Source organism: Chrysemys picta, chromosome 11 (assembly GCF_011386835.1).
Source record: "Chrysemys picta bellii isolate R12L10 chromosome 11, ASM1138683v2, whole genome shotgun sequence".
NCBI classification, from domain to species: domain Eukaryota; kingdom Metazoa; phylum Chordata; order Testudines; family Emydidae; genus Chrysemys; species Chrysemys picta.
In genome coordinates, this window is record NC_088801.1 from 73,329,585 (window position 1) to 73,354,437 (window position 24,853).

Sequence of the window (24,853 nt, forward strand, 5' to 3'; positions counted from 1 at the left end):
TCTAACCTCCACTTATGCACCAGAAATCCCACTATGCCAGACAGTATATTTTACGTTCCCAAGGAGCTGCAAACCTTGAGGGTAGCCTATCCATCAAACCATAGAGGAAAGAAAGGAGTCAACATGTCTTTTAGAATGTATTGCATTTTCATTTGCAGTTTATGATTTCAAAAGTGTCTAAAACTGGTGTTATGTGTATAACCCTGTTTGATCAATGGCAGGTGACTGGGTGTGGGCGATGTGCTATTTTTACATGTGTATGTTGTGGTGTTTGAGTGCTTGAAGTATGACTGTACTTGAATATTTGTTTATCTTTCCTTTAATAAAGCTAGAACATTCCTCACTACACATACCTAGTAGTAATCTTAATTTACACTTAATAAAACTTGTTTGCTTTTTTAAAAATTGCTGGGCCAGCGTAGAACATGCGTGCTCCAAAGGTTCTCACCGCTCCCCAGGGTCTCTGGTTCTTTGCCCTTCAGCATTTTGTAGCACATCGTTTCCCAGGCCCCCAGCTTTCTGCCCTGTGGAGCTTGGAGCGATCCAGAGCATTCCCTTTTGTCGCTTGTATGGATTCAGAAGGCACCCCTTAGGCCATGTAGGCTTCCTAAAGTGTACATGGCTGAAAAATACAAAGCTAGTTTTCGTAAATAGTAGAGTTAGGGCCCTACCAAATTCACGGCCATGAAAAACCCGTCACGGACCGTGAAATCTGGTCTCCCGCCATGAAATCTGGTCTTTTGTGTGCTTTTACCCTATACTGTACAGTTTTCACAGGGGAGACCAGTGTTTCTCAAATTGGGGGTCCTGACCCAAAAGGGAGGTCACAAGGTTATTTTAGGGGGGTCACAGTATTGCCACCCTTACTTAGGCACTGCCTTCAGATCAGGGTGGCTGGAGAACGGTGGCTGTTAGCTAGGCGCCCAGCTCTGAAGGCAGCGCCCAGCTCTGAAGGCAGCGCCCTGCCAGCAGCAGCACAAAAGTAAAGGTGTCAATACTATACCATGCCACTCTTACTTTTGAATTGAAAAATATTATTTCTTTTGTTTTTTTTACAGTGCAAATACTTATAATCAAAAATAAATATAAAGTGAGCACTGTACATTTCGTATTCTGTGTTGTAATTGAAATCAATATATTTGAAAATGTAGAAAACATCCAAAAATATTTAAATAAATGGTATTCTATTATTGTTTATCAGTGCGATTAATCGTGACTAATTTTTTTTAATCGCTTGACAGCCCTACAGATAATTTATTGTATTTATCTAGACTCCATTTGAAAAGACAATGTACAACACAAGAACCATGCACATAGTTCATTGTAGAGACAAAGTGGGTGAGATAATACCTCTTTTTGGACCAATTTCTGTTCTTGAGAGAGACAACAGAAGTTGGTCCAATAAAAGATATGACCTCTCCAACTTTGTCTTTCTAATGTCCTGGGCCCAACCCAGCTACAAGTACACTACAGAGTTTATTGTAAAGAGATGTATTTCTGCAAGGTTAATTGGTGAATGTATAGTGCTAGTGGAATGCTCCTGTTAAAATGAAAGTGAATGGGAACTTCTTTGAGTGCTGGTCCCTGTGTGTATTCCACTGTGGTGCACATTTGTTCCATGTGCCTGACAGGAAGATATTTGCTAGAAGTGTCTCTTGGGCCTAGTCTTCACTTACCGGCTGGTCCGGCGGCACGCCATCGATGTTCTGGGATCGATTTATCGCGTCTGGTTAAGACGCGATAAATCGATCCCGGAAGTGCTCACAGTCGGCGCCGGTACTCCAGCTCGCCGAGAGGAGTACGCGGCGTCGACGGGGGGAGACTTCCGGCCGCGTCTGGACCGCGGTAAGTTCGGACTAAGGTACTTCGAATTCAGCTACGTTATTAACGTAGCTGAATTTGCGTACCTTAGTCCGAAGTCCGGACTAAGTGGGGACCAGGCCTTGGTCTGCACCTGAACCCTTCTCCTTATGCTCCAAAAAGAGGGCAGTTGGGGGGCAGGGATAACTGTCTCTCCAGGTCTTTTCTACTGCTGCGTAGTCTGAGATAAACTTTGTGGACACTGAAGAGTTTTATCTCAAACCTTTTTCCTTTAAATATTGTTAATCTTTCCTTCATTGAACAGAGATGACTGCTTCACCTCTCTTGATATGAAGGATGCCTATTTCCACATAGACATCCATTCCTCACACTGAAGGTTCTTCTTCAAGTGCTTGCTCATGTCGATTCCATGTTAGGTGTGCAAGTGCCACGTGCACTGCTGCTGGCTCTGGAGCCCTCTGGCCCCACTGGTTCTGCGCCCTCTCAGTTCCTTCTCACCGTCCATGACAGTTGCTGGAACAGTGCTCTTGCTTCGGCAAACCTCTAGTGCTTTCTCCTGATTTCCATTGTAAATAGCTGTTGTTACAGTTTAGTGTAGTATAGTTTCTCACGGTTAGTCCCTTACTGGACGTTGTTCCCTGGACAGGGCATGCCCCGGTTCCTGGGCTTCAAACCATGTGCAGCGTGTGCTAAGCCCATGCCAGTCAGCGACCCTCACTCCAGCTGCGGGAAGCCCACATTTGTGATAAGTGCAGGATTTGCAGGGGCTTCCGCCCGCAGACCTAAAAGGACAGGGACATTAGACTCAAAGCCGTCCTGATGGAAGCTGTGCTGAGGCTTCTGAGCCAAGTCGGTCAGACCCAGCACCAAGCAAATCCTCCTCAGTGCTCGGTACTCCTCTGGCACCGTGTCCTCCTCGGCACCGTTCAATATCCCAGCACTAAGGAAAGAGACTAAAGAAGTGCACCGAGAGAGGGCTCTCCCCAGTGCTCACGGAAATATGAAAGACTTAGGAAGCGAGTTGCGACCCGCTCCTGGCTGCTCGCAGTCCCTGCAGATGTGTGTAACCTCACCAGCGGCCAGCCCAGCTCAGGACTGACTTCATACACCCGGCAGAGATTTACCACATCTTAGGGTGCCACCCACGTGTGAGGCCTATTAGGTAGCAAAGTACCTCATGGCTTTGCTGGTTCTGCCCACGTCTCATGACTGGCAGTCGGTTACCAAGCCAACTAATGAAAGGTTTCAGAGTAGCAGCCGTGTTAGTCTGTATCCGCAAAAAGAAGAACAGGAGGACTTGTGGCACCTTAGAGACTAACAAATTTATTAGAGCATAAGCTTTCGTGGACTATAGCCCACTTCTTCGGATGCATATAGAATGGAACATATATTGAGGAGATATATATACACACATACAGAGAGCATAAACAGGTGGGAGTTGTCTTACCACCTCTGAGAGGCCAATTAATTAAGAGAAAAAAACTTTTGAAGTGATAATCAAGCTAGCCCAGCACAGACAGACAGTTAGATAACAAGTGTGAGAATACTTACAAGGGGAGATAGATTTCAATGTTTGTAATGGCCCAACCATTCCCAGTCCTTATTTAAACCGGAGTTGATTGTGTCTAGTTTGCATATCAATTCTAGCTCAGCAGTTTCTCGTTGGAGTCTGTTTTTGAAGTTTTTCTGTTGTAATATAGCCACCCGCAGGTCTGTCACTGAATGACCAGACAGGTTAAAGTGTTCTCCCACTGGTTTTTGAGTATTTTGATTCCTGATGTCAGATTTGTGTCCATTAATTCTTTTGCGTAGAGACTGTCCGGTTTGGCCAATGTACATGGCAGAGGGGCATTGCTGGCACATGATGGCATATATCACATTGGTAGATGTGCAGGTGAACGAGCCCCTGATGGTATGGCTGATGTGATTAGGTCCTATGATGATGTCACTGGAATAGATATGTGGACAGAGTTGACATCGGGGTTTGTTACAAGGATAGGTTCCTGGGTTAGTGGTTTTGTTCAGTGATGTGTGGTTGCTGGTGAGTATTTGCTTTAGGTTGGGGGGTTGTCTGTAAGCGAGGACAGGTCTGTCTCCCAAGATCTGTGAGAGTAAAGGATCATCTTTCAGGATAGGTTGTAGATCTCTGATGATGCGCTGGAGAGGTTTTAGTTGGGGGCTGAAGGTGACAGCTAGTGGTGTTCTGTTATTTTCTTTGTTGGGCCTGTCTTGTAGGAGGTGACTTCTGGGTACTCGTCTGGCTCTGTCAATCTGTTTTTTCACTTCAGCAGGTGGGTATTGTAGTTTTAAGAATGCTTGATAGAGATCTTGTAGGTGCTTGTCTCTATCCAAGGGATTGGAGCACAGTAAATCTGTGATTTACTCCCACAAGTCTTCCTGTTCTTCTTCAAGCCAACTAAGACAGTTGTCTCACAGCACAAACCTGTGTTAGGGTCTCCGCAGTGGTCACCTACCCGGCACCATCCACTGTCCCCAAGCATGTACTGAGTCTCGAGACGGCATTCTCCGGCTGGCTGACATGAGTTGCCATCCCCCAGGCATTGGTCACCCGAGCCCCGACATTGAGCTTCCGACTCCAAACTTCAGTCACCAGAACCTAAATGCCTTTCTCCCGCCTCCCGACACTTGTCCCTGGAGTGCTCGCTGGGGTCCCAACACCAATCCCTGGGTGCTCAGGTCCAGGCACTGATCATCTGTCTCCCATAGCCAGTCCCCGGTGCCAAAGCATCACTCCTCAGATACTTATCATAGCTGGCAGGAGTGTTCCATAGGTGCACCTCTGTGGTCTTCCTACGAGGAATCCTCATCAGACTCCTAGACCTTGCCCCCGCAAAAGAGGTACCATCCCCTGGCATACCAGACTGATGTGGGTACTGTCTTACCCATGGGCCTGTGGTCCCCTGGTCAATGGGCAGTCCAGTGACAATGCTGGAAACCGTGGGGGGTTCTGATGGTACCGAGACCTTTCTCCCACCCACTTTCAGTGGCGATATCTGAGACACATGCCACAATCCCGCCGCAGCTGGTACCAGAGCAGGCCTCAACTCGGAGCACCGTTCTGAGACCCCAGGTCCTCCCCCAGCGGAGACCGTTTCTGGGGAGGTAGAAGTCCCCATCCCTCCCCACAAGTGGCATCTTCCTCGTCTTCCCCTGACAAGGCACTCATGGGGTTCTCTAACCTTCTACCACTGGATGATTTTAGAGCTCATAGAGTTTATGGTGGGTCACAAACACTACCAGTTTATGGTGCTCCCCTTTGGACTCTCAGCCACCCCAAGAGTCTTCACAAAGTGTATAGCAGTGGTAGCTGTCAGGTGCAGAGGAATACAAATTTATCTGTACCTCGACAACTGGCTGATAAAAGGCCGTTCGAGTGACCAAGTTCAGAACAGCATTGCGGTAGTGTAATGACCATCTGCGGAGCTCTGGGCCTTTTCAAACGAGCAGAAATCGATGCTGATCCCGGTACAGAGGATAGCATTTATAGGACCAGTGCTCGACACCTCCCAAGCCCGGGTGTTCCTCCCAGAGGCCAGATTCAAAGCCATCACGGACTTGATCTCTTAGTTGTTAGCTTGTCCACTCACAATGGCCCAGGGATGTGTTCGGCTTCTGGGCCACTTGGCAGTGTGCACTTAGATCATTCGACACGCTCGGCCACACCTCCGACAACTCCAGATGTGGCTTGCCTCTGTCTTCTCACCAAGCAAACACCATTTGGACTCAATCCTCATCATCCCAAGGTCAGTCCTGGCTTCCGTGACGTGATGGCTGGACCCAGTGATTGTCCTCTCAGGAGTGCCCTTTGAGACTCCGCAACCTGCGATTACCCTGGTATCCGAAGCATTGGACCTAGGCTGCGGAGCCCACATAGGCAATCTCAGGACTTAAGGTTTCTGCATGAGAGACAAGTTGCCCCTGCACATAAATGTGAAGGAACTCAGGGCAATCTGCTTTGTATGCAAGGTGTTCTTCCCCCAGCTCGTGGGCAGGATGGTGCAAGTGTTGACAGACAATACTGTGGTGGTGTTCTATGTCAACAAGCAAGGAGGGGGCCACTCCAAGGTCCTTGGTCAGGAAGCCCTCCGGCTATGGAACTTCTGCGTGAAACATTCCACGCCCCTGCTGGGAGAACGGAATGTGCTAGCAGATTGCCTCATCAGGTTCTTTTCTCACCACAAGGGGGTCTCTCCACCGAAAGGTAATCAGTGTCATCTTCCATAGGAGGGGGACTACCTAGGTGGATCTGTTGGCCACTGCAGAGAACAAGAAATGTCGCTTCTTTTGCACGAGACTTGACCAGTGCAAGGGCGCTCTATCAGATGCCTTCCTCCGTCCATGGTTGGACAGCCTGCTGTCACAGGGTTCTCCTGAAAATAAAAGCGGCCAACGCAAAGGTCATCCTGATCGCTCCCGCGTGGCCTCACCATCATTGGTTCAGCATGCTCCCAGACCTAGCAGTCACAGCTCCGTGGACTCTTCCCCTCAGACCAGACTTGATCTCGCAGGATCAAGGGAGGCTCATCCATCTGAACCCCGCAGGCCTATATCTGACAGCATGGCTGTTGTGTAGTTGAATCCGGAGGAGAGGGCGTGCTCTGAGCATGTGCAGTAGGTCTTGCTAGTTAGTAGAAAACCCTCTACCAGGGCAACCTACCTGGCCAAATGGAAACACTTCTCATGTTGTACAGTCAAGCGAAGCCTTTCTCTGACACAGGCATCGTTGCAGTCCGTCCTGGAGCTCCTCCTCCATCCAAGGCCTATCACTGTCCTTTAGAAAGGTTCACTTGGCAGCAATTTCAGCGTTCCATCCCCCAAAGCATGGCAGGTCAGTCTTCGCACAGGCAGATTCATCAAAGGGCTGGAAAGACTCTCTGCAGGTTTGTTACCCATCCCAACTTTGGACTTGAGCCTCGTTCTGTTTAGTCTCTCTGGGCCACCCTTCAAGCCTTTGACATCATGGCTGTTCTGCTACTCTTCTGGAGATTGCTTTCCTGGTGGCGATCACTTCAGCAAGAAGGGTTCTGAGCTTCAGGCTTTAACCTCTGAACCTCCTTATACCACCTTCTTCAAGGACGAGGTCAGGCTGTGTCCCCACCCAGCTTTTTTGCCCAAGGTGGTGTCGCAGTTTCAACCAGCTTATCTTTCTACCAGTCATCTGCCCAAGACAGCGCAAGTCAGAAGAGGAATGACGTCTGCATTCTCTGGACGTAAGAAGGGCCCTAGCCTTTTATATTAACAGGACAAGACCCTTTCACAAATCAACACAGCTTTCTGTTGTGATAGCGGACAGGATGAAGGGCCTTCTAGTGTCTGCTCAAAGGATCTCTTCCTGGATCATGGACTATATCCAAGCCTGCTAAGAGCAAGGAGGGATCCTGCCTCTGGCCGTTGTGAAGCCTCATTCAACAAGAGCGCAGGCATCCGCAGTGGCCGTACTCTGATACAGGACATCTACAGAGCCGCGAGTTGGTTGTCGGTGCATACATTTGAATTGCACTACGCCATCATCCCACAGGCCAGAGATGATGCCAGCTTCAGCAGAGCTGTGTTACAAGCTGCATGTCCATGAACTCCAAGCCCACCTCTAGGGATACAGCTTGTAAGTCAGCTAATGTGGAATCAACATGAGCAAGCACCTGAGGAAGAAAAAACAGTTATCTACCTTTTGTAACTGTTCTTCGAGATGTGTTGCTCATGTCCATTCCATGACCTGCCCTCTGTCCCCGCCGTCAGAGTTGACGGCAAGCAGGAACTGAGAAGGTGCAGGGCCGGCGGCACCTCATATACCGGAGCATGAGCGTGGCACTCCAGAGAGCGCCTGAACTGGCTCTACAGATACCACTAGGGGAAAAATCTTCAGCTGCGGTGCACACGACACATGCATACCTAACATGGAATGGACATGAGCAACACATCTTGAAGAGCAACAGTTACAAAAGGTAGGTAACTGTTTTTTCCTGAGGCTCACAATGTGCAGGAGCTGCTACCACTACAGGGCACTCTCCTTTGTTGGTGTGAGATCACCAAGATTATTTACTAAGATACTGTTGGTAGTGGCAGCTCACTTCCAATGCCTCGGGTCGTAAGTTTTCCCCTACCTCAATAAATGGCTGTTGATGAGGAAATTTTACCAGGAGGCTTTGGCATCAACTGTGTCCCTGACGAACCTTCTGCAATCGCAGGGATTATGCATAAATACAGAGAAGTCCATTTTGATTCCAATCCAGCCTATAGAATTTGTAGGGGGGACTGTGGACTCTATCAGGGCCAAGGGAGATTCTGGTGCATACCCAGGACGGTCAGAATCAACTATCCCAGTCCAGCTTCTCTCCACGTGACAACCTGGTTTTTTTTTGTTTCTTTTTGGATGGACATCAAACCTAGAAAATACATGCTTGGAAGCACTTTAAAGACAATAGTAGAAAAGAATGTACTAGGAAATGTTTTCACTTGGCTGTGTAACTTTATTCAATCTGTTCACAATTGTCAGTTCCAGAGGACTCTGACATCCCTATTATTTTGGAGTGTCTTTTATTCTTAAAGACCTTGGGTCTCTCAATTAGCCCATCTCAGGTTCACTTGGCAGTTATAAGCCCCTGTCATCCTCTGACTACTCCTGTTTTTACCTTCCTGTGACAGTACCTTTTTTGAAAGGCCTGGTTAGAACTTTTACACCTGTGAGTAGGCCCATTGTGACATGGGATTTTAGTTTGGTCCTCTCAGCACTCACAAGACCTCCATTGGAACTGTTGTCTTCATGCTCCTTATCCCACTTATCCATGAAAGTCACCATTCTAGTGGCCATCACCTCAGCTAGAAGGGTGGATTAACAGGGAGCTCACCATATATGCAGTCTTTCACACGGATAAAATGGCTCTGAGGCTACATCCTAAGTTTTCTCATGTGAAGTGATCTTGGATTTCTATGTGAATCAGTCAACCTACCTAACCTCATGCCGTTAGTGAAGACAGAAGGGTTCACTCCTCGGGCATACATTTAGCTGTGCTGTTCTACCTACAAAGAACAAAACTATTTAAAAAATCATCTAGACTATTTGAATCATTCTCAGAATGGATGAGACAGGAAGCAATCCCCTCCCACAGGCTTTATAAATGGATGTCGAGGTACATTCTACTGTTATGAGTTGACAAACGCTCCTCTGCTGCAACATGTGAAAGCTCGCTCTGCTAAAGGCCAGGCCGCCTTGGTAGCTTTGCTGCAAGTTGTTCCTATTGTCAGTTGCATTTGCTTGAAGAAGAAAGCGAAGTGACTTACCTTGTACATTAACTGGAGTTCTTCAAAATATGTGGTCGCTATATATATATTCCACTACCTCTTCCCCTCTGCTTTGGATCTTAGATTCAATTCATTGTAGAGAAGGAACTGTAGTGGCACACGAGGAGAAGAAGGGCGCAGGCATAGAGTAACGGACATTGCTAGCAAAAAGTCTTATGGTCTCAGGTGCATGGAGCGCATGTGCACCCACAGCTGAATACAGACCACACATCTTGAAGAACTCAGTTATGGTACATGGTAAGTAACTTCTCCTTATGTGACTGACCTCATTGGGGTGTTTCGGAAGTTCTAAGTCTCTTTCTCACTCTCCCTCCGCCCTTCCTCCCATTTTGACACAGTAGCTAGTGATCATTCCCACTGACTAACCTTTTGTAATAGTTTAAAATAAATATTTATTAAATATAGTAATGCAGGGGTTCCAAAATTTTGGTTCCTGGCCACTGGTGGTGGTTTTCAGGAAGCTGACTGGCCAACATGGCCTGATTCTTGATCCACACGTTTCATTCACGTTCATAGGAGCTCTATATTTTTTGCACCTATGAAAATCATAGCAGTGGTGGCTTCTCCTTTTCCTTTCCTTAATTCCAGCTGAGAAACAGAATAAATAGCGGTAAATGAAATAAAGTATCATTCTACAACAGTTTTAGTCTGAGATTAGTCCAGATCTGTGTTTTCACTTTACTCGCTTCCCCTCCCCATATAGGAGGAAATATTAACCTCTTCACAACATATAGTTCATTATGGAGCACTGTTTCTGTAGCTATGTTCTGTAACAAATTACCCTTTAATCCCCTCTTTCAAATGAAATATTTTAGTTACTATAGGAAATAAACAGGAAAAGGTGAAATTATAAAAATGAACATGACAAAGTTAGTGGTATATGGTAGCCCTGTTTTAAAACTGGTTTAATAAACAGGAGTGATGCTGTGTTCATTATATAAATATTAATGTTTATGCAGTGAGCATCTCAGGTTTTCAAGTATTAACAGTGAATTTTCAAGAATTCTTTGCTGTTTAGGGTTGCACATATAGTAGAAATTTCCATAACCGTTATCAATTAGTAACCCTGCACCAGTGTGTTAGTAAAGGCATGACAAAGGTGTTTTTACCAGGATTCTTTAAGGGTTTATCTCCATGTGATAGGTTCCTATGTAATTGTTCCTAATAACTCCATGTGTGGACGCTCTTATTACGGAACAAGAGTGCCTTGTTTGTGTTTAGCAGAATGGAGTAGGGCACTCTTGTTTCAGAGTAAGAGTGCACACTCATGGAGTTATTCAGGAACAGCTGTTACACTTCAAATTTACACCCTACCTTTGTCTGTGTTTACTTACAAGTTTAGACAAGCTAAAACCATACTTAGCGCAGCTAACATGCTCTAACATTTCCTTTATTATAAGAACCATTGAAGCGCTGCCCGTTATCAGAAATGGGTAAGAATTTCAAGTTTTCCTTATGTTTTAGATGGCCGAAGCTGACTTTCAAATATCCTTTGACTGAAATAAATGCAAAGAGATTCAATGATGAGCACACTGCAGAAGAACAAAAGAATAAAGTCTGCCAGCTTAGATTTTTGTGACGTAACACCTTCCATTTTAGGACCTCAGACCTTGAAGATTAGTAGTGTAGAATTGTTTCCTGTCTGTGTTCTGTGCACATTTGAATTGTGATACCTTGCAGCCTAACTCTTTTGCTTAATCATTTACATGCTTATCTCTTGCTTTTTGTTTTGTTTTTGTTTTTTAGTTGCCCAGAAGATTGTGGCAACAAGGAAGAAACAGCAGCTTTCAATAGGCCCCTGCAAATCTTTACCAAACTCTCCAAGTCACTCGTCTGTGTGTTCTGCCCAGGTTTCTGCTGTACATATCAGCCAGGTACCGAATGAAATGTTTGCTTTGAAAAGAAAATGATGGAATGTTAAAGTGCATTTAGAGCCATTACTTTTTTTGCTGCTTTGTCAGCAGTTAGATTTTTCTAAAAGCTTACTGTGATCTCTAGTATAAAACAGTGTGTTCATAATTGGCTCGACTTTGCTTTAAGTAACTGCTGTGACAAAACATTTTTATTGGGAATTGGCTTTAAAACAATCCTTGGTCATGCTGGTTATGTTCTGCAGCCTGCTGGTATGAGTGGAGGGATTGTTATAGTCACAAGATTTGCTGTTCTGCTTTTTTAATTAGCTTACAGTATTTTGGTCATTGCCCTGGTTTAATCATACACTGAACAATAGTTGGTACATCTCAACAGTTAACACACTTCAGTCTCAAATTTGGCACCACCATTCAATTTTATTACCCGTCTCTCCTGTGCTCAATTGAAACCATACACCTTTAGTGACATTATTGTGAATGTTTGCTGAATTATTTACATTGCAGTAAATTGTTTGACAGCCAGCAAGTACTAGGTAAAAAATTAAACTGCTGCCTTCTATGCTGAAATGCATTACTAATTTGCAATCAATATTATAATGTATACAAACTTGATACGTGCATTACATTTAACGCTTGTAACAATCCCATACTTTGTATGCTAGTGAATCTTTCCCCAGTATCTAAATTTAATTTCCTGAAAAGTGTACATTATAATTTTACTTGTACTAACTGTATTTGATATTTTGAAAGATCTTAAAATAGATTGTGAACGTAGTGCAACATTGTCTTGCAATATTTATTTTTGTAATATCTTGTTTGGTGCCATTTTGAATTAAAATTCCATTCTGTTGAAATATTTAGGAACGTTAGGAGTAGGCAAGTTTAATTGTTTCCTTGCTTTTGTCAGCTTAACACAACACTATTCAACATTAATACAAATATGAAAGGCAAGAGAAAAATAAACTAAAAATTAAGAGATATTTAAGAACAGTATCATAATATGCATAATGTTTCTGCAGTATTTACTGCTTCTTTGTAACGTTGGGTTTTTTCCTTTTTTTTCTAATCAGTTTGAAAGGTGGAAAATAAATACTTCTCAAAAAGTGTATGGTTCATTGGATACCCACTCATGTCTATCCACCTAATATGAGATTATGCAAGAGCTGCCATTGGACTCATACTTTGAACCTTTCGAGGCCCCACAGTTGTGCCTCTCTCTCATTTTCTCTCTTCCCTTCCCTTCCCTCCCCCCCCTGCCCCCCCAACCAGTCAGGTATCCATGTTGCCTGGTCACTTCCTCTTTTGCTGCCATTAGCAGTGTCCGATGCTGTCCTAGCTCAGGGATGGCATTCAGTTCATAAAATGTTTTCGGCCACTGTAGCAGTTGATAGTCTTTTGTTAATCCCCATTAATGAAATGCTCTGACTAAATATTTTTCATTTTTGTTGGACACATCAGCTGTCTTTTTGCCAGGATATTTTCAGACTGTCTGGGTTTTTGTGGAGCTTCATTGTATGCCTGTGACAAGGGCATATGTATACTGCTCTCCTTTCCCTCAGTACCCGCAGCTGGAGGAAGAAATGGTAAAGCAACTCCCTGATAAGAGGGAGAAGCCCTGCCACACCCCAAAGGTTGTCTGCGAGATATAGAGAGAGGAGCAGGCACATGGACTTTATTGAGGGAAGATTGAACTTGAGTTAATTTGTTTATCTAGATAATGTCTAGGACTGGGCTTGGTAAGTGTCTGACTCAAATTCCATTGTCAAATACATTTGCAGTGCCCTTAAATTGTCTTTTGGGCTGGTTACTGAAGGTCTGGTAGCATCCTCATTGCAGCCTGGTTCTTGCAGAGGCAGTGGAGAAAAACCTATTTTCCTTAAGGATACTCTGGGTGTGTGGTAGTCACTGGCTGTGGCTGAAACTGGCTGGACTTTTGTGGTGTGGTGTTTTCAGGCTGTAAACTGTGACCGATGGGATGCCCATGTTGGAAAAGGCAACATTTTGCTTATAAACTACAAAACCTTTAGGCAAAGGACATAAATTGATCTGTGGAAATGGGCTCACCCTCCCACCCTCCAAAGAATATACTCAAACTCTATTGTCTCAATAATAGAAGATGCAGGAAACTGAATTTGTCCTGGCAAAGAATATCATCAAATCCGTGCGATCAAAAGAAGTTTATTATATTATTCCAAATACTTCCAGGTGCCTTAAAACCCAGGAAGACTTTGTTCTCTGTTAGATCTAGAGAATACATTCACTGTCTGCTAGGAAATAATTAACAATTGTGTTGCTGGGGTGGTCATATTTCTTCTAGACACTACAGAGGGGACAACTAGCTACATGCACACTTCTCAGACAGGAGAGTCTCAGTTTCATAATATTGTAACATTGCTGCCAATACTGTTCTGGCCTGGCATCTGCATTGCTTGTTATGAAGTACTTAGTGATAGCAACTTACCTGCACAAGATGTCAAATGAATATGTTGTACTATTTGAATAATCCGTCAATCTCGAAGGGATACAAGGATCAACCCAGCCACTGTTGGGATGCTGGTGTCACTGTGCTTCAAAGTAAATTGTCTGACCTCACAGATAGTCACCAGAAGACACGTGGGAGTATACAGGAGCTGTGATTGGAGTCTGGGAGCTTTGACTTAATTTGTCCTTTTTTCCCAAACACAGTATGAGAAAAAGCGTTTATCTTTGTCACCAGCAGGCATTGGCAAGAATCATGTTACAAAGTTTGGGTGGCTTGATGGTCATACATGTATTGGCAGTGTCCATGGCATGTCTGTATGTGAGGCAGCCTTACTTTATCATGGTTATTGGTAATCTCAAGCTACATGGTCAAGGAGGTGGATTGATATATGAGCCTTTCTGATTTGGTTGCAGTTCAGGGACAATAGTCAGTTAGGTTTTGAATTCCAGATTCTTTAAACTCAAACTGTACAAAAGCAGCTGAATTGTTATTCAGTTGAGGAGCTCACTCAGAGGGTCCATCGTACTTGGAGCACTCGGTCTCTCCAAGTGTAAAGTCTTCTCATAAATATCCTGGAGATCAAGGTATTTTTAGCTTCACCAAGGACCTTCAGAGGCTTAGTACAATACTCTGAAAAGTTGGTGGCCTGATCAAACCATGAATCAGGTTACCATGTTTCCAGTGAATAAAGGAGAATATCACACTATATATCCCGAAGCCTTTCCACTTGCGTGTGAGCTCTGTCCCACAAGGCATTCCTGGTGGCCCTTTTCCTGCCAAGGAAGGAAAGTGTAAATACAGATGAAGCAGCCAGGAATGGGCCTGAGTGAATGGTCCCTTAACTGGGGATTAATAGTGTATTAAATATTTTATCACATGTAATTGACCTGAACAAACAGCTACTAGTATATACTCAAGGCATCAGGAAAAGACCACCTCTTGCATACACTGGAGATGCCATCTTCATATGGAAGTAAAACTGCCTATGCCTTCCCATCAATATCTCCAGCAACAGCAGTTCCTAACCAGTCATGGGAGAGACAAAAGTTGATCTTATTAACCCCATGTTTGCCAAGGCAGATACAGTTCTCAATCTTGTTAGAGATGGCAATAAGGAAACTCATCATCTTTGGGAGCTGGCTGAAATTGGTGACTCAGAACAGGGCACTCTGCTCAATAGCAGAGCTGACAATTTCTCTCACTAGCCACATGGCCCTGGCGGAGGATAATGATCCAGATAAATAGCCCTTTGGGCAGGTGTTTCTGAGCCATCTGGCTTCTTGAAAGGATCCTAAAGAAGAAGATTAAAAGTTGAAAAGGTTAGCATTCCAGTGTGTAAAGGCCCCTGTGGAAACTATTGGACAATCTCTTCATTTGTCTGAGTAGCTTAAAGACAAATTTCTTCACTGTTCATTTGATAACTGTTTTTGGCTGCAATGAACATGTCAAAGTTAGACCAGTTTTTGTGTTGGGTTTGTACAGGACGCGAGACACTTAAATGACTCTACTGCAGTGGGTGGTTAATGAAGTCCTAATCAGGTGGATTTGGAGCCACTTGATACCTGTTGGCTCAGGTTTATTATGTGGAAGGTTATCTTCCAGATGTGTGACTTCATTTTATGGTATGAGACTTCGGTGACACATCTTATATTCTGCGAAGAATAGCCATTCATACAGATGTGTCCTAAATCCCTTGCATAGCTGGTGATTGCAGTTCACTTCAATGAACCTGTTGTCCTTGCAGATATTTAGCTTATGCCTGCATGCTCATCCCAGCAAGTTACTATTCCACAATCTTGATGTGAAAAGGTCCCTAGGTTTTATCTGGAGCAAACAGAAGGCCTTAAAATGCCACCCAGCTTTTTGTTTCATGTGACAATGCATTAGATTCTAATGTTACCAAGCATATCATTTCAAAGTATATCTGATTTCATTTGTCATTGTTACTGTCTGGGAGGCCTGCAGCTTGAAAATCATGACAAGGCTCATTCCATTCTGGGCAAGTCCGCTTTACCTAGTAGTAGGGTTACCATTCGTCCGGATTCTGCCGGACATGTCCGGCTTTTTTGGAGTTAAAAATAGCGTCCGGGGGGAATTTGTAAATGTCCAGATTTCCCCCCCCATGCAGAGCGTGCGCGGCTTACAGGGCAGCCGGATGGATCCTGCCACTCGCACGGGACTCCGGCAGCCAGAGCCCTTCCTCCACTTCCCCCTCCTCTCCCCTGCAACTTGAGACCACTCCCCTCCTCTCTCTCCCTCCTTCCCCTCCCCCCCCCCCCTGCATTCACAGATCGCCGGCCGTTGGCCTCGGGCCTCCGGCAGTCTGGAGCTCCAACCCTGCTCCCCTCCCCCTGCTGCCGAGCGTGCTGCTCTGCAGCACGGTAAGGGGGCCAGGGGATCAGAGAAGCGGCAGGGAGGTTCTGGAGGGGGTAGTCAAGAGACAGGGAGCAGGGGGAGGGTTGGATGGGTCAGGAGTTCGGGGGGGCTGTCTGGGGGTTGGGGGTGTAAGGTTTTGGGCAGTCAGTACAGGTGGGGGGGTCTCAGGAGGGCAGGAGGGGGCAGTTAGGGGACAAGGAACAGGGAGGCTTAGGTAGGGGGTGGGGTTCTGGAGGGCAGTTAGGAGCAGGGGTTCCAGGAGGGGGCAGTCAGGGGACAGGGAGCAGAGGGGTTTAGATGGGTCAGGAGTTCTGTGGGGGGGGCTGTCGGGGGGGGGGGTGTGGATAAGGGTTGGGGCAGTCAGGGGACAGGTAGGGGGTAGGGTCCTAGGGGGCCAGTTAGGATGGGGGTAAGGTCTCGGGAGGGGGCAGTCAGGGGACAAGGAGCAGGGAGGCTTAGGTAGGGGGTGGAGTCCTGGGGGGCAGTTAGGGGCAGGGGTCCCAGGAGGGGGCAGTCAGGGGACAAGGAGTGGGGGGGGAGGGTTGGAGGTTCTGAGGGGGCGGGAAGTGGGAGGGAGTGGAAGGGGCAGGGGCGGGGCTAGTGCAGGATGGGGGCGGGGCTCCTCCCATCCTCTTTTTTTGATTGTTGAAATATGGTAACCCTACCTAGTAGACTCTGAATTAAGTAGCCACACAGGCTTACACACACTTACCAAGTGTTTTCTTAATCCAGGGTTAAATTATCAGTGTTGGAGCCCACTCCCCAAGCTCCATATCCGTCTGGAATTCTGTTCACTATGTCCTTCTTCTATTGAAATGAGTCCTTTTGTACTTTCTGGATGATACTGTAATCTTACCATTGCTGCTTATGTTGTAATTTAGTCCTCAAAAATTTAAAGAAAAATGTCACTACTTTCATACTTCAAGGCATTTCATTGTTTTTTTTTGTGTGCTGATTACAGATTATTTTAGGTTTTGTTCTCTTTTATTTTAAAGTCCTCCTTTGTGACTTTGTCTGCAAGAGTGAAAATCCAATGGGATTTATTATCTTTAAAGAAAAGAAATTACCCATAGTTCTTGTTGTCTGAAGAGGCATATCCCCATGGATTAGCACTCACTCAGCTCCATTTAGAAACACCTCTGCTTAGTTGGGTGGTTTCTGTAACATTTTGCTATATATAAATTTTACATTTCAATTTTTTTTGGCGAGATTGCTATTCATTTTTGAAAGAATGGACTTTAATATGCAAGGCGCAGTGTAGGAACATGAGTGGGGTGAGCATAAAATGCATCTCTGGAGGTCTCCAAACTTAACTTGAAATCTGTACCTGCTCTCTGGCTGAAAGCAAGACCTAAGAATGTTTCTGCATATAACCAGGGGTGAATGTGGCTCCAAGTGTCTACCAAACTTGAAGTAGGAAAATTAAGCTTTTATTTTTAATAGGTCTTGAAAAATGTATTGCTTTACAGTATACTGAAACAAGTTTTTAAACCAATTTGTCACATTGTGGAAGATGAAAATGTATCTACCTTAGCAGCAGAAACATCTGATTTTTCTCTGATGTAAATGGAAATGGCATTTTTAAAAAAAATTTTAACAGTGCTATCAAGTGCTCCTAGGATAGGTATCACTAATTTTGTAAGCCAAGTTTCAGAGTAGCAGCCGTGTTAGTCTGTATCCGCAAAAAGACCAGGAGTACTTGTGGCACCTTAGAGACTAACAAATTTATTAGAGCATAATAAATTAATATTAAAGCTTATGCTCTAATAAATTTGTTAGTCTCTAAGGTGCCACAAGTACTCCTGTTCTTTTTGTAAGCCAAGACACCATTCTTCCATTTGAGGATTAAGTAGATAATGCTGTGAATTGCAGGTTGCTTGAAAGCAGCATAACACTGTTAAAACTAACTTTAATCATTGCAGACCAGTAATGGAGGAGGGAGCTTAAGTGATTATTCCTCCTCTGTTCCATCAACTCCAAGCACCAGTCAGAAGGAGCTACGGATTGATGTTCCTCCCACTGCCAACACTCCAACACCCGTTCGTAAACAGTCCAAGCGCCGATCCAACCTCTTCACGGTGAGTGAGCCAGAGAAGAAAATGTTGCTGTTTAAGGTTGACTACTGACTAAACTTAGATCCTGCTAAGCCAGGCTAGTCTAGTCTAAATAGAAGTGCCAGGAAGATTCCACTTGTTTCAAGGCAAAAGTCTGAAAATTTTTGAGGTTTTCCTTTATGTTGGAAAACTCATTTAGACACAATGAAGTTTCCTAACATGGTCCAGGTATTTCACTGTTATGAAACTGATCATTTACTAGTGGAACAGTTTCTGTTCAGGATATTCTGAAGTTTCTGCAATAAAGCCCCAGCAGGTTAAACATTCCATATCATAGATACATGACTTCCATTCCCAGGCCTCTCTGTTCAAACCTAAATTCTCCAGTTTTGTCACCTTCTGAGTTAGCAATGAGAAATCTGAACCTCTGATCCAAAACAACTGATCAGGAAAAAAACTACTGATTTCAATTGTGGAAGCATTCAGTATATATTGAGAGAGAATTCTCAGCTGGGGTCTCTGCAAGGTGAACTATACATAGTACCAGAAAACTAAACTGTTCCATACTGGCTAAAAAATACAATATCTCAATTCATGTTTCTTCATCACATTCTTTTAGTTCTGGGAGAGATCCTAATTATGTGTATTTTCTTCTGAAGCATCTGACATTGGCCACTGTAGGAGACAGGAAAGTGGAGTAGGTGGAACATTAATCAGATCTAGTATGGCAGTTCTTATGTTTCGGCATAAATATTTAGGGAAATGTAAATAATTGAAGAATTTTAATGTGTTTAGTATTGTGGTTGTGTTAAGAGTATTCGATTGTGGTTTTGTACTTAGCTTTAAAACTCTCTTCGGACGGGTTATAACAAACAGAGTTGACTTGCGTCCACACACAAATTCTTTTCTCATCGCAGCCATATGTCGGTCAAGTTCATACACCCACACCTACCTCACTGTGTTTGTGTCTGTGCCTTCTGGGAAAAAGTCCCATACTGTCTCATCAAGGGACACAGTGCCTGAGGAACATACACAGAGCACCACTAGTTGTGTGTAGGGAGCTGAACCCTGGCTGGGAGGAAGAAGGGACCAGACTGGTTGAGCGTACAGCTAGGGGGCTCTTTAGAAAAACAGCGTGCTGAATTATTTATGAGAAGACACAGGTGCCAGCCTAGACCTTTGGTGAGTGCAAAACACTGTTACCTACCATGGTTACTGCATATAAACCATATTGGACTCAAATCATGTTTAGTACCAACCTGTTACAGGCCCAAGAACATCATACAAGTAGTTAAAATTATAATGGATTAATATCTAGATATTACAAAAGTATTTTAAAAAATAACGGTATCTGACAGCTTGTCAGCAATTGTTCTGACCTTTTATAAAGTGGTCTGTTTTGAGTTTTAAATTTATACCTTGTGAATTATTAACTCCACTAGATGTCAGTGTCATCCTAGGAACTGAATGCAGGATAATAAATTTGAAAGTACTCACAACTGAAAACTGTTACAGCTCCTTTTAGAAAAGCCTGCTAGCTTGCTCTTGTTCTAAATATGAATAGAATACAGTGGGGATGGTTATATGTGTGGTGATAGAGAAAACCAAGGATGGCCTAAAGCTGGAATAGGCAGAAGAGATGCATAAATGGTTTTTTATGCCTTTCCTATCTTCAAGGAGAGAGTTATAAAAGAACATGTAAAGTAACCTCTGTCTGCCATAAGCCAACTGACTAAAAATCTATTTGCCAAAAAAAACCAGTATTTTAAAGTTTTAAATGTTTTATAGGGAAAATATATATGTTCTGTAATCATAATAAACAAAACCTTTAGTTTTCATTGATAAACCCCTGTATTAACTATTACACTATTGATATTGAATAATACTTAAAATTTGTTTAATTATTGGCCCTGCATAAATCTTTATTTTGGAGGGAAAACCTCTTATAATCCTGAAAGTTCATTGCTGTCCAGTAATAGGTAATTGGCATAAAAGTTTGTATAAATATATTAGTTTTAGACACCTTTTAAAGTGATCTACTTGTGTGACATATGGAAGGTAATTTAATTATGTAGTACTACATTATACAGTGTTTTACAATAACTTTGTGTAAAGCCACGGATGCCTTGGAAATAATGCCAACTATCTAGCCACTTGGAATAATATTATTGAGTGAATAGATGGCAAATACTTTTCCGTTAGTACTGTGGTGAGGAACAAGGATTCAGTTCTTACTGCAGTTTTGTAACATAAGAAACATAAGAAAATTCTGGGTTTTTTTGGTGGGGGGCAAGGGTTTAATTGGATGGATCTTAGTCATTTCAGTTTTACTAAACTTGACACTGGTTGTCAGCCAGGATATGTTCTCCCCCTCTCCCCACATATAGTTTTCAGTTAACATTGGCGGGGAACCCTTCTATCAAATGGTTTTAAATGATAAATAGGCATGAGGTCACATGATCCATTTATGTGTTTAGAGTGAGGATGGGTTTGAAGAATTTAAAAAATAGTCAAGTTACAGTATAGTATATGCAGCAACTGGTCTTCTCACATCTTCACTATACATCAACTTTCTATATCAGTTGTTGCAGTGTTTATTTTTTCCATCGGCAGCATAACAGATCAATAAATGCAGCATTTCTGCAAGTGTCTTGTACTTTGTATTTACTATTAGTGGATGAAATTAATCGGTTTGTAGATCTCATATTAGGATTTAAGATATGCATAGGTTTTCTGCCTAGGGTGTACTTCAACCTATATGACAAATACTATCCAAAACCAGGTTTTGGATAGTAATAGTAACCATTTCTCTGATTACAGACCTGATTTGAATGAGACTCCAGCCAATGGGATATCAGTAGAAGCATCTGATTTCTCGTATGAACTTAACTATCAGTTATATCATTATTATATAATGTGTTACTGCACAATTTTAAGAGTGACTTCATAGTGATTCTAAATTAAAATTGATACCTCTGCATCACTGAAGTGACACTTAAAGATTAGTACATGTAACCCATTGTGCTACCCAGATCTTTCTCCTTATAGTCTGGTAATACCCAGACTTCCCAATCAGGGTTGAATCTGCATTGTAGAAGGTGCTGTACACGTGCATAATAAAACACTTCCTGCACCAAAGAAAGAATATTCTGAATAACTGATTGTGATAGGATATTAAGTTTAGATATTTGGGTTCTACTGTAGTGCTGTCCAGGCTGTGTCTGATCCAAAGTACCAATGGACCACATAGAATGCCAGTGCAAGGTGGTGTTTGTTTCATCATTTATGTGGTGTTATATTTTTATACTTCCTTAATGAAATTTTAGTAGAACTACTGAGGAAAGTGTGTGAACTATTAAACAGAGAGAATTCATTATGAATGCTGCCGCTGCATTGTCAACTTCTGTTTCTGTATACTGCAGCATATAAGATGCATCACTGTTTAGGGATCTCGGTACCGCATTGGCACAATTTGATGAGTTAAAGAACCTTTTCCAAATTGCAATCTGCATTTGTCTGAAAACGTTGTGTTTACCATAGTTAAAAATAATAGCTACATTTATTATAACTAGCTAATAGACTAACCAAAAAAATCTATTATGTTTACTTTGTGCATTTGACAGCACCTAGTGTATAGTCACTTTCACTGCTTCCCCTTTATATTCAATTAATATCTCCCTGGCTGAAAAGACCCTTATAAAGATGTATAGGGGAGCAGAAAAACCATTGTATTTACAGATTATTTTTTTTAAATCAGGACATAGTACTTAAAGTGTGCTCCATTAGAAACTGTTTTTCTTTTTTAAAATCAGATAATTTAAAATATATCAAGTTAATAATGTCCCTTTTAAAGGATGGACTGGCTAGCTTCCTGAAATCTATTTTAGGGAAGAGAAGCAATGGTTAGTTATCCTGGAAATTGGATCTCATCAGTCCCACTTGTTTTGCTTTCTCTCAGTTATTCTTTATTTAATTCCCTGGCATGTCTTTCACAACCTTGAACCACAGTAACTAGTGATAGGAGCCTACTCGCACAGCGTCAGGAAAAGCACAGGTCCCCTGCTAGGTTCATGTGCTTAGTAGAATGCTGTTACTTGGAATCTGCTTTCTCTCTTTCCCCCTCAAGGCAAGTGCGTTGGGTGATCTTCCTTCCTTGTATCCCTTCACCGGCTGGCTAACCTAATATGGAAAATGAGTGTGATTCTATACATGATTCTAAACTACGCCCCTATTTTCAGTGTCTGTTCTGACATCTCTTTTTAACTGTATTGAAAATCCAAAGCAGCATCTTGCATCACTCTAGTTTTCATTAGCTCTCCATTGTGGCGCTGGACACCACAAGTGTATTCATTTAATATATCATTGGCGATTTGAAACCCACATGAAAATGTTTCCCCATTTTCAATTTTATGTGAGTAATGTTCCCATTGGAAAGTAATGGAGTGAAGTTGTCACTTGTCAGCACAGTTATTAAGGAGGATGACTCTCAGATCCTTCTCTCAGAATAAAATAAATCTGTCAGAAAATCATTGTGCTTGAGCATCTCACACTGTAAAGAACAAGGATCTAGAGTACTTCTTCAATTTCAGTGTGTTTACTTAATGGCCAGACAAAATTACACTGCAAATCCCCAGCCCCTAAAACAATTCTTGAATAGGTGGAGCTCATATTTCATTTACAGAACATAATAATAAAGCAATTTACAGACTTTTTTTAAACTCCTCTCTCTCTCTCTCTTTCTCTCTCTCTCTCCACATTCCAGATTTTGCTTCTCAGTGCTCTTATGCTTTGCCATAACAGAATGGATTTTTCCAGCATCGGCCGCTAGGTTGACTTTGACATTACTATTTTCTAACCATTCAAAAGAAATAGGGGAAAAAATGAAACTTGATATAATCAAGGGTGCATCATAAAATCACACAGCCGAGTAGTTAATAGCATTTTGAACCATTCCGACATTACTTAAATATCTACATTTATGTAGTAGGGTTTCTTAGTAGGAAGCTAGAACCCTCTTTCTTCCTTGAAGCTATTAGAGCCGGTTTCTGAAATGTGTTCTCCTGGTAGGCATTATTTTCCTATCTGACCTCTTGATTTCCAGTAATGGAAATATGAGCACTTCAAAACTTAACAACTTTTCAGATGTGGGTGGAGAAGGAAAGTATTGGGAAGATACCTTAGGGGGAAAATAAACAAGATGATGTGATTGTTGCACCATTTTAAGATCTTTCTTTTATTTCAAAATACACATTCAAAACAATGGTTTCAACAGGGCATCCCCTCTGTGTCAACTGAAATGTTTAACAGAGTGTGAACTTTCATTTTGCTCTGCAGTCTCGGAAAGGGAGTGATCCAGACAAAGAGAAGAAAGTCCTGGAGAGCAGAACAGATAGCATTGGAAGTGGCCGTGCAATCCCAATTAAACAGGTATGCTGCTTTTTTGCTTTCCTATAGTTAGAGACACACCTCGGGTCTTAAACACCATGATGCTGGGCCTGTGTGCCAAGATTTGTTTGATGTGCTCTGGTGATGAATGTGGAAGTCACTCACTTGACATCAATTAGGAGAGGTTCCTGTGTGTATTAAAATAGGATCATTAGAATAAGAAGAGGGAAAATGTGACAACAGGCCTAATGAAGTGCAGTCTGCCTGCCTGCATATGGAGCATGTTTCTAGGCTGAGCTGGCTTCAAAGCCTGCCTTTGTAGAGAATGCTTTGATTGGGCCGTTTGCTGCCAGTCGACAGGGGTAAATCAGATCGCTGTACAAGAGCCCCTTGTGATAGCAGAAATAGCCTGATGTGGCCCTAATTTGCTGTTGCAGACGGACATCTGAACACTGTTTCAGGCTGGTTTGTAACAACGAGGCAATTAGTTGTGATAATCATAGCCGGTGTGTCAGCTGTGTGCTCTTGTTTGTAATTTGCTAATGAAGGAATTGTAACTTTGATTAGGTTCAGTTTCATTTAGACCTTATTATATAAAAGAACATTTACAGCTGTAATCTGTGGCCTTAATTAAACTTCCTCATTACACAACAGGACTTGAATTCAAGGATTTGTTTTGGCCTGTTTTTACTAGCCTAGATGCACTTTCATTAGCCCAGAAACTGGATGCTAAATTGGTACGGTGTGCTCCGCTTCATAAGGGAAAGCTAATATTGGAATCTGCAGTGCAGAATGGAATAATTGACTTGTTCAGTATAATGTAATCTGAAAGCATGCAGCTGCGAGTGCTGACCATTTTGAGCATGTGTGGGATAGTTTACAAACAGGGTTGTTAGCACTAGTTGCAAGTTCTTTTCAAGTGTGGGTTGCCATTATGTTAGTAGAAAAGGTGCCAAGTGAAAGACAAGAAGAGATTCTTCCCTTCCTTCACAGCTGCCACAAATTCTTCTTTTGTTGCTTTCTATAGGTCAGTTTTCCCCTTCCCTGCTTGGGCATGGACTCCTGTCCTCCCTGCATCATCTTACTGACAAACCTACGTTCTCCCGTTTTGCTTTTGAGCTCTACTTGTAGGTGGCATTTTCTTTTCTAAAAAGCAGTTTAAAATGTTTTTGTGGTACTTCAGGTAGTGAAATTGTGTGCTATTATCACTATAGATTTTTAGTAGACAAATGTAATCAAGCACGTTGCTATTGTGTGATTCCAGCACACACACACACACTCTACATTTGGCACTGCAAGTAGAGGAGGAAATTCCAGAACTGGAGGGGGAATGGGGTGTGTGAGAGAGCTTTTTTTACCAATTCCCCACCCGAAAAACATTTCTAGCACTTGTCATGGTATTAGCTGTGGTAGGCTCAGTAATATTTCTGGGTAGATAGTTTTTTTTTAATTTCAGCACTATGTAGTGAAATGGGGCTGCTACTCTTAATGCAAGAGCAGAAATGGGGGAACTGAGGAATATTGTTGATGCACATTTATTCAAA

The 24,853-nt window shown here is 42.9% G+C and overlaps 1 protein-coding gene across 37 annotated transcripts in view; it reads left to right on the forward strand.

The window, feature by feature from the left end:
* Positions 1-24,853, forward strand: part of AGAP1 (ArfGAP with GTPase domain, ankyrin repeat and PH domain 1) — a 653,489-nt gene that overhangs the window by 334,802 nt on the left and 293,834 nt on the right. For 34 of the 37 annotated variants that reach the window (XR_010591413.1, XR_010591412.1, XR_010591414.1 and 31 more), the window contains 3 exons: positions 10,888-11,015; positions 17,793-17,948; positions 23,259-23,351. Coding sequence is in view for 28 of the 37 variants with exons in the window: in XM_008172585.4 (XP_008170807.1) it covers positions 10,888-11,015; positions 17,793-17,948; positions 23,259-23,351 (377 nt within the window). In the remaining 9 variants the exon portion in view is untranslated. The remainder of the gene's footprint in view (positions 1-10,887; positions 11,016-17,792; positions 17,949-23,258; positions 23,352-24,853) is intronic. The other 3 variants (XM_065561172.1, XM_065561170.1, XM_042854533.2) reach the window with 1 other exon arrangement.